The sequence below is a fragment of the Aplidium turbinatum genome, chromosome 11, assembly GCF_918807975.1.
Source record: "Aplidium turbinatum chromosome 11, kaAplTurb1.1, whole genome shotgun sequence".
NCBI classification, from domain to species: domain Eukaryota; kingdom Metazoa; phylum Chordata; class Ascidiacea; order Aplousobranchia; family Polyclinidae; genus Aplidium; species Aplidium turbinatum.
Genome location: NC_137482.1, coordinates 7143508 through 7160523, shown reverse-complemented (window position 1 = coordinate 7160523; position 17016 = coordinate 7143508). Strand labels below are relative to the sequence as shown.

Here is a 17016-nt window from a genome sequence, read left to right as displayed (position 1 = left end):
CCAGCCAGCAAGCCCAACTGGGGCACAGTCGAAATTTAAGTAGTCACCTAGGCTTGTGGGCATAGCCTACCATTTGGGTTATTCATGAGCCACAAATGTGTTAACACAAGTTCAATTTTTCATGTTTGTGCCGTAATTGCCCCAAAACGAACCCCATCTTTTAATTTTAACTGGTTATTGTTTTGTTTTAGTTTGAAAATGAAAGCAGGAAATATGAGCATCAATGTGGGTGGGATCTAGCCAGCCCAGTTATAAAATCATGTTTTCGTAAATTCTAACATTTTGCCCATTTTGGCCTCAGTTATTATTGCTGGCTGGAGAATTCAAAATCAAAATTTCATCGGTCTTTAGTCAAGTGTCCAGTTCGCAGTTGTCGAGACCTGTATATATAGATCTCTATAATCTTAGCCTATTTATTATGGAACGTAGGCTACTCATAATATAGAATAATAGATGCATAACAACGACGACGTACGACAGCCGCCGAGAAAAAAGAAACATCACCAATACGAGTCTTCATAAAGAACTCCATGTAGCCTAAACATCTTTCTCATATCTATTCTGAGACAGAAGCTTTACCTCACGGATTTGGGTAACCTCACATCTGCCTCATCAGAAACCTTCCTCACCAAGGATTCTCCTCACCAGGAATCCTCCTCACCAGGGATCTTCTTCACCAGGGATCCTCACCAAAGATTCTCCTCACCAGGGATTCTCCTCACCAGAGATCCTCATCACCAAGGCTTCTCCTCACCAGAGATCCTCCTCACCAGAGATTTTCCTCACCAGGGATCCTCCTCACCAAGGTTCCTCTTCAGGGATTTTTTCACCAGGAATCCTTTTTACCAGTGATCCTCCTCATTAAGGATCTTCATCACCAGTGATCTTCTTTATCAAAGATCCTCTTCAGGGATTGTCCTCACCAGTCCTCACCATGGATCCTTATAACCAGGAATCCTCCTCACCAAGGATCTTCTTCAACAGGAATTTCCTCATCGGAGATCCTCCTCATCAGGGATCCTCTTCACCAGCGATCCTTCCCACCAGAGATCCTCCTTACCAGGGATTCTTCTTACTAGGGATCCTCCTCAGCAGAGATGTTCAATGCCATGCATGGATCTTCAAAGCTATGCCCACCATATGAGATAAAATTTGATGTAATCTTGAGATTCGTTGGCTATCTTCAGTTGAGTTCAGTTTGTTTTTATTTCTGATCATCATAACAACAAACAATATAGGCCTTTGCCAAACATAGCAGAGGTTTAGAAAAAAGTAGAATCGACAAAACGCGAATTTTGTTACACTGCAAAAGGTGCACATCATCTTCTACATGGATCAAATCTATAAACCGGTCCTTTTTTGGAACAGATTACAAATAAATTATGGAAAAATTGGGTGCTTTTCCACAAGTCGCTCTGTTGGTCAACCAGACAATGACGTCATCATACGTCACATTTTGGAATCAACTATTATAATAGAGCAGATACCTATGATGACGTCATTGTCTGGTTGACCAACCGGGCGTCTGATGGAAGAGCACCAAAAGTTGCATGCAGATTAGCAACCATCTCCATTGCAGACGAACAGTCTCATGACTTACCAAAACAGGGATTGAAATAAACTCCATTGTAAATTTGGAAGCATTTAATTCTTTTCTGTAAAAATAAATCAAAATAAGTAAATTTGTGACAAATCGTAAGCCATGATACGATGATCATTAGCATTGATAAAGTTCTATGTATTTCATGCAGCACAGAACAAAATGAAACACTTTACTTTTGCCGGAAGATTCAATCTCACGCAGTCACATCGAGGATCAGCGGGAAATGCAGTTGCTTTCAGTACATTGGTGTAGTGGGCACATTTCAGCATATCGTCATCGGTAGCATCACACATCCCAAATCGTACCTGATACAGATAACATACCATGAAACCATGATCAAACATATGTTATTCTTTGCTTTTATTATTCTCCATGAAGGTTAATGTATTATGATGATTATTCTATGTTTTAAGCTAATAAAGTGAAATGTGTCATTGAGTCAAAAGCACAAAATATCATCATTGACTTAATGGCCTAGCCCCTAGCGTGTTAGGCGTTGGCTTTCCAATAATGTAAACTTGGATCGGCACGCGGTTTAAGCTGGTTGTTGAAAAACACCGCTCACCTCTACCTAAAGTGTAACAAATGGGATGGGCGTAATTGCTGAAGGAAAGACGTCCAAGAAACTGGCCACTCTACTCTCGTTAGTGCTGAAGGTTTAATATGATGAGAACCTCTTCTTCTCATACCCCAAAGCTTCTCATATCCCTTGATGGCCTTGGGTCTACAAAACTCGGAGCCTTCGGGATGATGCTAGGTCACATTTAATTTTATAGCACTTTCTGCCTTTTGAGATTTTCATACTTTTTTCGTTTTGAGTTCAATACAAAATTGCAATTTTTAAGAATTGCTAAAAAAAGTAGTAATTTCACTTCAAAAAATAAATCAAGACAAGTAAACTTTCATGGAAGCTAGCTTTGTTTCTATCCAGTTTCACGATCAATTTTTTGATAATGTTTTTCTAACAACAGCCTAGCGCTGCTATAGGCTACTGAGTGATTTACTTACCACGCAGTTTCTTTTGGCGTTTTTGAATGCGGATAAACATGAAGAGTTTTGTCTACAGCTCGATAAAGCTTCAAAACATGATGTCACATTTTCGCTCGGTTTGATATTCATGACAGCTTTGTGATCCTGCTTATTTAGGGAGCAGGAAATTCCTTTTAAAACTGACAAACTGTAAGTGACAAAAACCATTGCTAATATATTTGTCATTATTAAACTGATGGAGTTACCTGGTAAAAGTACAGGTTATTTTTCAAGCATTTTTCCTAACTTGAAAGTCGCTAATAAAGATGTAGGCCTATGTCGTAAATGTAGGGCTATATGCTAAAATGACATCTGTCCAAAAAATCATGAGGTATGCCTGGATTGTAAATTGTAATGACTGGAAAGTATAGATTGTTACATATCTTGGGATACATCAGTTAGAAAACATTGAAAATGACTACAAAAAAGCGACTAAGCGACAAGCTGCAACGCGTTTGACTTTTAGGATACTTTTGTGCATGTGATTTTCGTGAGTTGAAAGAAGTCGGTTCAACGTCGACTAAGCAAGAGCATGTGACTGTGTCTCTGCAAGACGCTTTGTGACAGACTGAAGGGATCACATAAACAGCTTTCTTGCCTTATTTCCTTCCTGAAAACTGGAAACGCATTGCCTTTTTACTGTTAAAAGAAGACTGGCTATAGGACTTATGCAGTCATTTTCTTAACTATGTTCACCTAGGATTATGTAAATTAAAAACTTATAAAGAGCATGTCAAAATATAACATAACCGTTACAAGATGAAACATGAAAACATATGCAAAATTACCGATATTGATATGCTTTGTAAGGTGTCAGAGAAGATATGGGCAGCAACATTGTTGCAAACAGCAATGAAAAAATACATAGTTTTGAAATGGAAAATGGTTCTTTGAATTTACATTTTCAGAATATTATATTTATTTTAGTCTTTGAATTGACTCCGCGACGCTTCAGCAAATTGAAGCTGATGCGCGTCATCGAATACGCGACTTCGCAACCCGATTCTCGAAAGAAAATCTTTACAGTAGTGATTGTCGTCGAACAAATTCGATAGGCTACATGTCTTATCAACAAAAGTTAGGGCAACAAAAAGAGGTTTCTGATATACATCCTCTTGAATTACAAAGAGTTACGGGGACAGAAAAACTAACATAAATCCATTCTTGCTACTTACCACGTGAATCATACTTTATGGACGCTTTTAATTTTAGTAATTAGCCGTTTGAAGCACAAACGTTGTGATAAAGAAAACTATTATGTGCTTTGATCACTTTCAAAAGCTGCGATGAAAAAAGACTTTAAAACTGAAACGTTAAGTTAACGTCCTATTTTCGATAAAATAATATTGTGTAAAATTAAAACTGTGCCTTACGCATTTTTTGATTAAAACATTAAAAATGGCTCTAGATGTGGGAACTGTTGGTCCATAATACCAGCAAAGTTTAAAAAATAAAAAACGCTAGTTTTGTTTTTTCAAATATTTACTGCTTCAGTTTCGACTATTAACCTTGAATTACGCGAATTAAACACTTTGGCTTTGCTCTGGCTCTTTCTAAGTATCCCATCGTCATAAACACCCTCGGAGACTTTCATTTGATGGCTTGGAAGAACTATCATTAGTAAAGGTTAATCTTCTTGTTAATATCACAGTCTATCTAGTCTAGATGAGACCAACTGATGACACTGCATGTAAGTTATTTTTGTTTTAATAACGTACAAAAACGTACAAATGCTTTTCATGCTACAAAAAAACTTTTAAAGTTAACAAACGTCTTTCATTTCAAACGACACGTGAATTTCGCAACTTCTTTATCGGTTGAAAACACCTTGATTTCCTCGTGTGCCATGCGCACCGTCTTAGAGCTTTCTGCTTTCAGGCTACGTCAAGCCGCACAACAAGATACAGCACGTTGCCTTCCTTGGTCTCTTTCTGCAGCGACCATTCGGTTCTTTTTATATTTTCCTGAAAAAAAAATGCAACACGAATTAAAGCAACAGCTTGAATATTAAAGAGTTGTTTGGAATAATTTTGATTGCATTAATGCTTACGAGATGGATAAATGAAGGTCACACATCTGTAACGAAATTTCAAAGCAAAGAGTCAGCCTACCTTTCCTTGCCCTCTGAGCGTCATTTATCATTCACAACATTAGTCTATCAAACGACATATTGTTGGTTCTGTCATTAAATTTGTTCAATATAACCAGTACCTCACGCAAAGCCATATAATAGAAAGAGCGCTCAGTAATTCACAACATGGACCCAAAAGTAATCGGTTTTCAAATTATTGTAATTAAATCAAAAAGATCAAATTTTTCAATGTTGAAAATTCACCTCCCACGAAATGAATTTTCTCAAAATGTTTTTAAGTAAGCATAAATCTTAACAAAAAATTTAAAGTTTCCAAGTTGAAACAAAAAAGTTACCAAGTTTTTCTTCTTGAAATATCAAATTCTTGTCGCTTCTTCAACATGTTTTGCCTTTTTTCCCAACCTGTAATATATTTTTTTTATAATTTGGTAACATCATCGTAGCCGGCATCATAGGCTTAAAGGTTAACAACCCATCTAGAAAATTATTTATTTTTTGCATTGAAGCTCACAGACGTTAGATCAATGTAAAAAAGCACTGACTGGCTGCACATGCATCGGGTTTGATGAAATAAATAATCTCAGTCTGACAATAGGTGTGTGTGATACGTTACCAGGGGCGGATCCAGAGGGGGGCGATTGGGGCGATCGCCCCCCCTAAAACCCAAGAAAGTAGCTTTATTCTTCATTTATATGTATACGATTTGGAAAACAACATATCGAAAGCAATGCTGAATAAGTCTTTCGCCATGTTCAAAGATTAGGTTAGGCTATAATAATAACATAGTAGGCCTATAAGGCTATTATTTCGTCGCAGAGTCTAATTACCGAACGAAATTACTAAAATTTAAAAAGTTTCTAAACTTTTTGCCGGCACTGTAGAGCATAGCGATAAATCCCTTAGCCTAGATAAGTTGGTTGGACAGAGCAGGTTATTGGCAACTTTGACGGTCAGACGTGGAACTAAAACCATTGAAATTCTACCTTGAAATCGCATCTAGAAACAGCAAAGCTCAATTTTTTTCAATGAGACTTTAGCATCTTGACACCTAACATCATTGCTACCACGAAATTGCTCAAGTACCGACCCAATAGCATTGACAAAAGTCATTTGCAATGCCTACAACGGCTTGTTACGTCATGTATATAGTGTGGAATCTGCTCTAGGTTCAGAGACCCAACTTTGGAAGGAGAAGTGGGAAAATAAAACTGTTCCGGCGACTGCTACAGTCTTACCGATGACGACTATTGCAGTCTTACCGAAGAAGCTTTACAACCGTGTGATGAAAATGTGTAGGCCTACACAATCGTAGACTCTCTTCTAAAAATACTATTAACCTTGCCAGTCAGCGTAACATCAGCCGAAAGAAGCTTTTCATCTCTTCGGTCGTTGAAAACCTGGCTGAGGAACAGCATCGGCGAGGAAAGACTGAATGGATTGGCCTTACGATACCAGCATCGGGACATTTTAATTGACACAGACTCCGTGATAAATCGATTTGCCAACAGTAGAAACCGTAAACTTAACTTAGTGTTGTAGTCAAAGGTACGACACCTGTTAATATTACCCGTACCGGCAAAGTAGCTTTTTATTTTCGTTTTATTTGTGAAGTCCACAGAAATAGTTGTTTCTGTTATTGTTAGTTTCTTTTTTTGTCTGGTGCAGCGACAGTGCATGACACGTTTTAAGGAGGACTATATCTTTTGGTCGTCATTTAACTATGTTTAACTGCCATTCTATTGCACAAATTGTAGTGTTTCGCTGGTCCAAAATAAAAATTTACAATCTATACTTAGCCTATAGTGGCGATTTTACGGGGGGTGGAGCATAACCCAGTGTTTTGACCTGGCTCCCACTTTTGTTGCTCATTATGTTGAATGTATGCATAACCTTTCCTCATTGCTCTTTGTAACAATTCAAAACTTGTCAGAGGAATAAAACCTCGAAGTTATACAGTAAGTCTATAACCTCAATGTTTGCATCAATATTGGGAAGACAAAATTACCTGTTATTATCTTTCCGAGGTCAATTTTTAAATTGCCGTGAAACAATCAAGAGTGAAACCTTCAGTCTCAACTATAAATGCGGCTAGGTTGCTCAGGCTTCAACTTGACATGGCAAGGGCATATCAGCTCTTTATCTCTCCCTTTGTTAAACAACAGCATTGTTGCATTGTTGAAGGTTTTTTAAGTTATAGAATGTCAATTTCGCATTATTTGTGTTCGAAATGCTCTCAACGCATCAAACTCGATCTAAATTTTCTAGGGGAGACCCCCGTCGTTATTTGTGCCTGGCTGATCACTTGCCTGAAAGTCAATGTCATCGCCCCCCCTAACGTGAATACCTGGATCCGCCCCTGTACGTTACTTAGAAAACAGTAGTAGTCTAGTTTACAAGAGAAGCATAATTAGGAGCAAAATGGTTGGTCAAAAAAGAAGAAGCCCAAAATGTAGATACTAAGCTCATGGTCAGCAAACGTTTCGAAAATTAAACTGTTTCTTATCTTCAGTGGTATTGAATATTATTACTATATTTATTAATAATCATTGACCTTCTATTATTAACACATTATTTCTATTATTATGTACAGTACTACTAATGAATTATTATTAATATTATAATGTTTATGATTATTAAAATTATTATATACGTTAATTCAATAGCGTTGAAGATGATGACAGTTTAGTTTTCGAAAAGTTTGCTTGATGCGCATGAGTTTAGTATCTACATATTGGGCCTTTTACTTTTTGATTATTTGTATGTTGTTTACCGGACTGCTTATTGTATGATTTTAATTTATAAGATTTCAGACGTAAAACTTGTGTTGAAAAATGTTTTTCAAATGTCAGCACTACGTATGCCCAGATCGCTGGAAAATAACACTATACTGTGCCACGTGACATCGACTTAGACAATGAAAAGTGCCGTAAATGTAAGAGAAAGACTAGTAAATCATTGCACACTTTGAATAACTTAGTACATATGTTAAAAGTTATAGCAAACTTGCACCTTTTGTTGTTCTTTTTTGTTTTTGTGTAAGAATAATAGACCTATACAAGATGCTATTCGAATAAATCAAGTTTTCAATGAGGTAGTCTTACCCGAAATAAAACCATAAAATCGCGGCAAGGGTGAGAATGACAAACACTATTGCTCCCGTTGTTATGGCAACTACACCTGCAAAATATAAATTTTGCAAATAAAATATAAATATCATTCCTTATTTTCTAAAAAAACAAATTAAGAACCACTAAGTTAATTAACAAGAAACAACGTTGAAACTTTGGTACTGAAAAGAATACAAAATTTGTTTTTCTTACGTAACAAGGACTCGTTGTTGTTAGATTTTTGTGTTGGATTGAGAACCGAAAAATTGGCGTCATCCGCAGAAGTGTTTATGACTGACTCCTTGACGTGAGTGACGTCATTCGTGACGTGTTTAGAGACCAACACGTGGTCGACAGGCGATGCGGCGTTGCCTAAATACAAAACATTTAATTTTATAAAAATAATTATCACTTATGCCATATTGATTAACCTACTTTAATTTGACAAATGATGCTCGATGAATGTATAGACCAGGGCTTCTCAAACTTTTTACTGTGCTACCCTGTTTCAAAAAATAATTTTCTATGCGACCTCTTGATGGGCAGTTTACAGTGTAACTATACGTAGGCCCACTTTTAACTTGTTTGGTGCCTCTAAATTACGTTTTGCGACCCGTTTGTGGTCGCGACCCATAGTTTAGAAAGCCCTGATATAACGGATATTGCCAAAGCATGATATTTCCATCAACCAGTTTTGTAGACTAAACGCCGTTCTGCATTTATCGTGAAAACTCTGGTCAAAATCCGGTTGCAAGCGGAAAAGATTTATGCTTAAACCTTAAAAATAAAAACTGCAAGAAGCGGTAAGATTCAATTGAAGGTACAGTCAAATTTGAATAAACAGCTTCAATTTTATTCTAAATGAGCTAAGTTTTCAGTGGTGAATACTTTTGCCTCGAAATTTAAATCGTAGCCACTGGTCAAGTCTACATTGAAATATCATTATAGTTAGATGTTCATTTCATTAGAATTGTTAGTTACCACTTTTTCTGTTATCTATCGTCAGCATTGGGGTTCTTGTTGTCTTGACTACGCTGATAGTACTTGTTGCTGCCGTAGAAATAGGCCTTTTGTTCATGACGCCATTAGATTTAGTTGAGGCCTCGTGTCTGGGTGAATCCTTACGGGACAGCGTCTGCATGTCTTCTAAAAAGTATAAAATTTCTTTTGGGTAATTGCTTTATGAATAAACTAACATCAATTAATAGGGCATTATTTTATCAAAATCCTTCACGTTGAACTAATTGCTATTTTATCGTTAGGTATTTGATTTAATAAAAATGAGGGATTTATGAGTAAGAATTAATTGGACGTGCTAGCGGTTAATGAATCACCACTCGCCGAAAACTGGCTTCAACTCAGAAACATTGCAATGAAGCTTCTGTAACTTCTAAAACAGTGGTTCCCAACCTTTTTTTGGCTGTTACCCTAATCTCCACCCTGAAGCGAGCGAATTACCCCCACGATCAATTTTCAAAAACAAAAGTGTTTATTGCTATGTATTTCAAAGGGCTAACTATGACAATCAAAATGTAATACAAGATAAAAGTGCGTGGTAAACATTCACTGCGAAGGTTGGGCCTGGACTTCAGCCGCTAGCTTTGTGATCCTGGGCTTTGTGGTACTGAGGCGATTTTTGCGTCGCTTTTAACATCCAGGCGATTGCGCTTCTTTGTCTTTATTTCTAAGATAGTTGAAAATCCTTGTTCACAGCAATGCCTGGTTGAAAAAGATGTCAGGATATTTAATGCACGTGTTGCTAATTAATGTTGGTGCGTCCTGGTGTCTGCTAAACCAGAAGGGTTCCTACTTTTCCCCTTGAAATCAATTTTCAACACTTCGTTGATTCGGAGAGGGATAAATTCTTCTTTAATCGGAAAGTCGTCATCGTCCACCTGGCTTTCATCACATGTGAAGGGCTTAGTCCTCCATTGGAGACTAGCTGTTTCAAATTCGGAAAGTAGTTGCCCATCTTCTTGGCTAGCTGGCCTAAGTGGTCAGCTATGTCCTCCTTCAACGCCGCTGCCAACTCAAATTCATTGACTTCGAGGTACATGTCAAGCGTCTGAAACTGCGCCACTGTGCCTTTTCCAACTCGCTTGTTCTACAATTTAACCTTTACGATAAATGCTGCTACAACTACTTTGGTGTCGATCACACTTATATTCTTGCCTTGAATTAAAAGATTGCCTTTGTTCAATTCACCAAAGATACCAGCCAGATAGCACACTGCTGGGAAATCCACTGTTGGTTAGACAAGTATTCAGCCAAGTCGGACTTCTTTTCTATCAGAAAAACATGGACAGCCTCACGAAGTTCGACCAGGCGGGTTATCACTTTGCCACGAGACAGCCGTCGTAGCCTACTTCTGTGTGGTACAGTAATGCTTCGTATATTTCTCCCATCTTCTTGCACAGTTCCTTGAAAAGACAATTGTTCAATTCCTTCGCTTTTATAAAGTTCACAACCTTCACTTGCTTCGCTGTTTTTAAATCGGGTCTCGTTACCCCCCGAAAACAGGCAAATTACCCCCCCCCCCGGGGGTAATTTACCCCCAGGTTGGGAACCACTGTTCTAAAAGGAGACTTTTTAATTGCTTAATGTAAGTTGAACCATAGGCATATACATAATGTAAGTTACCCCTTACCCAGTTTTGGAAGCATCTTCATCTTTTGCAGATATCGTACTGATGCTGAAATATTAACAAAGCGATGAATGATCAAATAGTTTAAAAATGAAAAGTTAAATACAAACTTTAGTTCCTTTTGGTAGATTCAATTTCCGATCTAAATATTTTTTGGACTGAGAAATGCACCTTGGGGTGATCCTTAGTAATATTGAATATCAATTATAAAGATTCGCTTAAATAAAATTTTACGACCTTATATAAAAAAAAACATAAGTAAAGTTAAAAAAACAAAACAAACAATCCAATCAAATGCAGGTGAACGCTTAATTGTATATCCGAAAAGCTTGTAATAATTATAAACTGAAGAAGAAAAAAGTTTAGATTATTCCATAAAAATGTAAAACCGTTACTTAGTCATGATCAGAGATGGGCGTGATGTTGATTTTGAAGATCACAAGTGATCTTGAAGATCAAGATCGTGATCTTGATCTTGAAAATCACTTTTTTTTTGGTGATCTTGATCTTGATCTAAGATCACTTTTTTGTGTGATCTTGATCTTGAAGAACAATATGATCAAGATCACTTTAAAATTGAAGTTTACTTACCAGAAAGAGGCATTTTTTTAGAACTTGTACTGTACAAAGTAGTTAGTGGCAACTACTAACAATAAGCCACTGTTAATATAATATGATTGTGTCCAACAAAAAACGATTTAGAGTTCATCTAATCTGGTCAGTGTTGCCATTTCAAATTGAAAAAAAGTTTTCTGTGTTGGTCATAATAAAGAAGTCAACTTCCGTGTATGGTACTTTATGTTGACTTATAATAAAAATGATTTAACTTTGTTCACAATTTCCATGTGTGAATTATAAAGAAATGTTTGCTTTCTTTGACTCAATTTCAGATGTTTCAAAAGTCTAGATTGGCGGTGTTAAAAAATCTGGACTCTAGCCGACTTTGGTCATGTAAAGTGGTTTATTGCAGCAAATCAACCAGACCAAGACTTGTTTAGGGTCTGAGTATGAAGCGGTTTGTCTGACCGCAAACCTCTGAACTTTTTTGATAGTAGACAACAGTATCAATGTTGCCAGATGGGTAAATAGTGCAATAAACATTGACATAATACAGTGAAAGTTAAAGCTACTTAGTAACACGAATAAAAACTCCCACACGGACCAGACAAACATTTGGTAAAAAATGATGCAGTTCAAAATTTATTTTTATTTATTTATTATAAACAAAAAGTATAAAACTAATTGCAAATTTTGTGACTTTTTCAGTACTACTGTAATTAACCTCGGCCTTGGGTGTGACGTTGCGATTTTACGCAACCTGCGTCAACAATTAATAGGCCTAATAGCAACAGTCACTAACTGATTACAATTCTTAGGCCAGCGATCGAGTAGTTAAAAGTAAAAGCTAGCAATACTAACTATATAGCCTACCTTTACCCAGGTTGCTTATAGTAATTATTTTATGCAACATCATTGATCAAAAACTTGATTTTTTTTCAAGTACACAAAAAGTGATCTTGAAAGTGATCTTGATCTTCAAGATCACGATCTTGATCTTGATCTTCAAGATCACATAGCTTGGTGATCTTGATCTTGATCTTCAAGATCACCAATACTGGTGATCTTGCCCATCTCTGGTCATGATCAATAATTCCTGTAAAACTTCAAAGCCCATAAAAACCAGGGCAAATTAATGAAATTTCGAATTAGGTGATAATTGTAACCTACATAAATTGTGTACTTTACACACCACATGACTTGAAGTTTGCGTGATCAACAAATCGAAGTTCAGCATTACTAATAGTTCTTCGATAAAACAATGTATAAAAAATTTAAAAAGTACCTTAACTTACCAAAACAAGGGTTTTTGTATATAGCGTTGTATAATTGCAAGCATCTGTGATCACCCTGAAATGTCAACGTAATTTAAAATTGTTTCTAAATTTTTAAAAGTTTTTGTGACTGTTAGATATTTGTTTCAGCTTTCATATCATTCAACGACCTTTTGCTAGTAGAGGCTTTATTATCTTGCAAAAGGTCTAAGATTTTATTTTTAGTTATATTGACATTTTTATTTATTATGGTTGGAAGACGTTGATAAGAAACAAACTATTTCTTTCGTATTCAAAATTCCTTACTCCAAACGGAAATTGAGCCAAAGTTCTTTTGTACATAAAGCAAAAATTCTCAACCCTAAGCCACAGCTGGCCACGTCAACCTTTGGCTGTGAAACCAAGTAGCCTATGCCACCACTTTAAACGAGCCAGTATAACTTATTACCTCTTCGCAGTCGGACTTTCGTTCAGGATTATAGAAGGTTCTCATCACAGTTTCCATAATTTTGGCGCAGACCGGTAAATCCGTCATTTTGGCATTGCAACTTTTCAATTTTACCTAAAAGAAACATGAAAATAAATCACGCAAGAAGTCAGGGAACAAAATAGCTTTAATCTACATAATTCGTTTGTTTACTTCACAAATGTAGATACAAACGACCTGTTTTAGCCTGACCATTTGTATCTACATTTGTGAAGTAAACAACGATCATGCTGCTAAAAGCGAAACGCAATCTATTGCATATTTCAATAAGCTGAACCTTAAAATACTACTGTACAGAAAAATGTAGCTTCAAGGTTTCACGTAGAAGCCATACTTACAGCACACTTTGTTTTCAATTTAAGCAGCGCATTCTTGCAAGTTTTATTATGATTGCATGATGCCACTATTTCTTGAAATGATGCGCTGCTAAATTTTTCCGAAAGATCAAGAAGTTGGTGATCTTTAGCGCTCCTTCTGGTGTGTCTTAACCCACTTTTTCTCCTTAAAGAGGCGCAGTTGACTGAATATTGCAAAGTGAAAAAGCATATCAGCAAAATTAGTTGGCTTGAGGTCCAACGATAAGTGAATTGAGCCATGGTTGTGTTGCTTTAAAGCTACAGGCAGTGATTGAAAGTATGATCTATTGGATTTGAGTCACCTGCAATGTAATGAATATAGTCACAGAATTTAAATAGTTTTCTTGGCAATCCCTCGGAAAAGATTGTGATAACAAAAATGTTTGAAACAATGCAAATGAAAATCTCGTGTGAGGCAATGTTGAACAGTAAATAAGTCATTGATTGAATGGTAACTTTAGAAAGTTACAGGTTGACATACATTAGCAACGCGTAACTTGCTGAAGTTACCATTAAATCAATGACCTATTTGCTGTCCAACATTGCCTCACGGGAGATTTTCATTCGCTTTGTTTTGAACAATAGAAAACCACACTTTTGATCAGACGACAAGATCTACCGGTAACTGAAATCTGAGACATAGTTGTGAATGAAGTAGAGATATTCTAATTTGTATGCTTGACAATTTTGAGGCACAATGCCAGTCTGCCTGGTAGTTGTTATTTATTATTTATGAGGACTGTAACTCTTTGCTTGTCTTTTTATGAGATCAAAGAGAAAATGGAAATGGAAAAATCAAAGACGACTTGTTATGGTTATCTCGATCGATTGCTGAAAAATGGTGAACAGAAAATAGACAGAATGTTTTTGATTGAAACAGAAAAGGGACCGAGTTTCAATTAAAAATATTGAATGTTTTCACCTGAAAAGCAAATAATATACCATGCAATACACACTACAGACGGCAAGGTAGCTGATTAGCATTAATAAAAACAACATCGCAAAGTAGCAAAACTGGAAACCAGACTTTCGCAACAGACATTCTCTTGAAAACGTTAACATAAAAAACCACTGACACAATCAGTAGCGTTGGCAGGGGGTCCAAAGAGTAGGCTACTTTTCGCTTGGGTCTGGGATGATTTTAGGGGCCCGTTATCTTTCTAAAGGGGCCGGAAACTTGAAGAAACCACCACGTAGTCTTTAGATATAGTGTGTTTTTTTACAGAGCGTTTTGATTTGGGGCCCGAGGATCTCATTGGTACCGGCCCAAATTATCCTCTTAACGACCCTGGAGACAATGGACTGGAAGAATGGATTAAGTGCTTTGTTTCCAATGAGATCGTGGTATACCTGACTACACTCGTTATTGAAGAACACGGCTTTCTGTCTTCAACTAAAGTTACAACAAAGTTCAGTATGTCTGAAATGCTACCTTAGTGTTCTTGTTTTCTCACAGCCACTGAGTTCAGACGAATGTGCTAAAGATAATATAAGCAAAAATGGAGCAGTCAATCAACATTTGCTTAAACCTGTTCAATTTTTTATTTGTTATCTTCCATACACAGCGTTGATTGTATATTCACATTTTGTATTATCATTCCAAGAGCAAGCTTTCCATGCAGCCGTACCTAATGGATGAAATAATTCCCCGGTAACAACACTTCCACAATCGGAAACTTTCAATCTCGGTAACTGGCCCTGCGTCAAAAGCCTCTAAAAAACTACCATCAAGGTTTTGTTAGTGTAAGGATAAAGATTCAAAACCAACCAAACCAACTTCCTGTCAAACAAACAAAATCTATCCCTATCACATCAACATCACCAAAGAATGTATAAACGACACCTTTTTAAGTTGTCATCCCTAAGATTTAAGGCTTTTCGATGTTTTCAATAATTACGAAAAGTAATGTATGTGGCTGAGCTTATCTCAAAGTCATAATTAGCATTCAAACATTGTATTTTCATAGTAAAATCCAGAAAGCTTGTCCAGTGAATTTAAAGATTAATAAACAGCCTACGTTACGGGGACTGACATTTCCAGCTGGATATTTTGCTCATGATATTTTGTTCTGGTTTTCTGACCATACTGCTCTCAGATTCATAAGTGTACAAAAGCTGAAGTGACTAATCCGTGAGCTATCACAGTTTGAGAAAATTAACAGTCGTAAAAGTTTATATATTTCAGAGGACTTTTTTCAAGCTTGTCACCTAATTCTTCACTTGAATCCCCTTTTTTTCTCAAGGAACGCGTTTGAGCGAGCAACGCGATGTGTGTGCGGGAACGCGACGCACTGTGATGAAACATACAAAGCAAGGTCGCGCGCAGATGCATTTGTCGCTTCATGTGATTAAAGTAAACAAGGATCTGTAATTACGATTCTCTGTAATGGAAAATGAGTCTTTTTAGCTCTATGAAACGAAAATGAAGTGATTAAGAGCATCGTCTTTCTTACATAAATTCAACGTCATAAGACAAAGAATAAAAAAAGCAGAATAAAATCATGGTCTTGCGTACGTGTGAAAACAGAGCACGTGTGGCCAGTAAATTAATCCAATGCATTTAGCATTAAAAGCAGATGCATAAAGCGCATTATCCATCACTCAGTAATCTATATTTCACTTGTAATTAAAACGGCTGTTGGAGGATAATGAAGTTATTATACTTCGAAGACAATCGGACTTCTAGTCTGCCACGACCATCATTATGTGGTTTGGTTCGCATCAAATTCACACGCTTTCATAGATGAAGCAGATAAACTGGATTATGATCAAGTAGATAAATAGTTGCGCGGGAAGTCATAAACATGCTTGTAATTTTTTTACTTCTGTCAGAGTGTCTTTTAAAATATTTACCTAAAGATGTTATGAAATCAAGTTTGGTAATGTTATGCCTTGGCGACTTCTTTCCAAAAATATTCTACCGCAGTTACGATAGATTCATAGTTTTGTTATTTTCACAACTGGCAGGACAAGCGCACTGCAAACAGCAAAGTCTGTCATTTGTACATTGATTCACTGGAACATTTTAAAACCTAGTTTTCAAGCGTATTTATCGCATTATCAAAATTTTTGCATGATAAATTGTGTTGGAATATTGAGTAAACCAACCTTAACTTCTTTCTAATTCTAGGCAGTACTTTTGAAGTACCCGTATTTCTTTTGCCTGCACGATACGACCACATCTCAAACAACTGTATGGCAAATAACAGATTTTAGATTTGAGCTGACTGAATCAACTCTATGTCTGACCCTCTGAAGCTTGTCGCTGATGATTTAAAAAAAAATAAAGAAAGTTGCTTAACTTCTGCGATTGAAATGAGTTGTATAAAGTTATCATCAGCTGGGGTGTACGGTATTAATATTGAAACCACTTCGGAATTTGTAAATAGAAGTGTGCACAACGCAACGCTTGGCTTTTTTTTCTGAAACGAAATTTGCAATGGCACACTGTTTTATTGTAAACTTGTTAATTACCTAAAATAATTCAATCAACAGATACAGCCTCGCTTCGTTTTGAAAAAAGCGAAAAAACAGTTTTAAAGGTTTTAGCACTTGAAAGAAAGTAATTTGCTGGTTCATGTAAAGAGCTGAACTGCCATTCAAAGCTTATTTACTTCTATGGGAATTTCAGCACACAGCGCTTTCCGAAAGCTCGGGGTTTCATTCTGCAATTAGGTTTCAAATCAACCAATGGATCGCATAACAAGATGTATAATAGTGAAGCTGTTCCCACGGTCGTTTGCGAGTTGCTTTTATGAACCTTAATCGTTGTTCGATAAGCACTTGTATTAAAGCGCGACAACGATTCACCAGCAAACAAAGCGCTCGCCTGATAAGGTCAAGCATTGAAAACATTTAATACCATG

General features: G+C 36.6%; 1 protein-coding gene across 2 annotated transcripts; it reads right to left on the bottom strand.

Moving 5' to 3' along the window:
* Window positions 1-4329: 4329 nt before the first annotated feature.
* On the bottom strand, window positions 4330-13472 carry LOC145780027 (uncharacterized). Of its 2 annotated transcripts, none has more exons than XM_082591729.1 (9): window positions 13133-13472; window positions 12756-12869; window positions 12329-12383; window positions 10479-10523; window positions 8813-8977; window positions 8045-8203; window positions 7826-7901; window positions 5060-5126; window positions 4330-4596 (listed from the first exon to the last, which is right to left on the bottom strand). In XM_082591729.1, exons 1-8 carry the CDS (start codon window positions 13388-13390, stop codon window positions 5081-5083), a joined length of 918 nt encoding a protein of 305 aa, XP_082447855.1. In that variant the 5' UTR covers window positions 13391-13472; the 3' UTR covers window positions 4330-4596; window positions 5060-5080. The 2 variants fall into 2 exon arrangements, with proteins under 2 accessions (XP_082447855.1, XP_082447856.1); XM_082591730.1 differs by having other exon boundaries at window positions 8813-8974.
* Between the last annotated feature and the right edge of the window lie 3544 nt (window positions 13473-17016).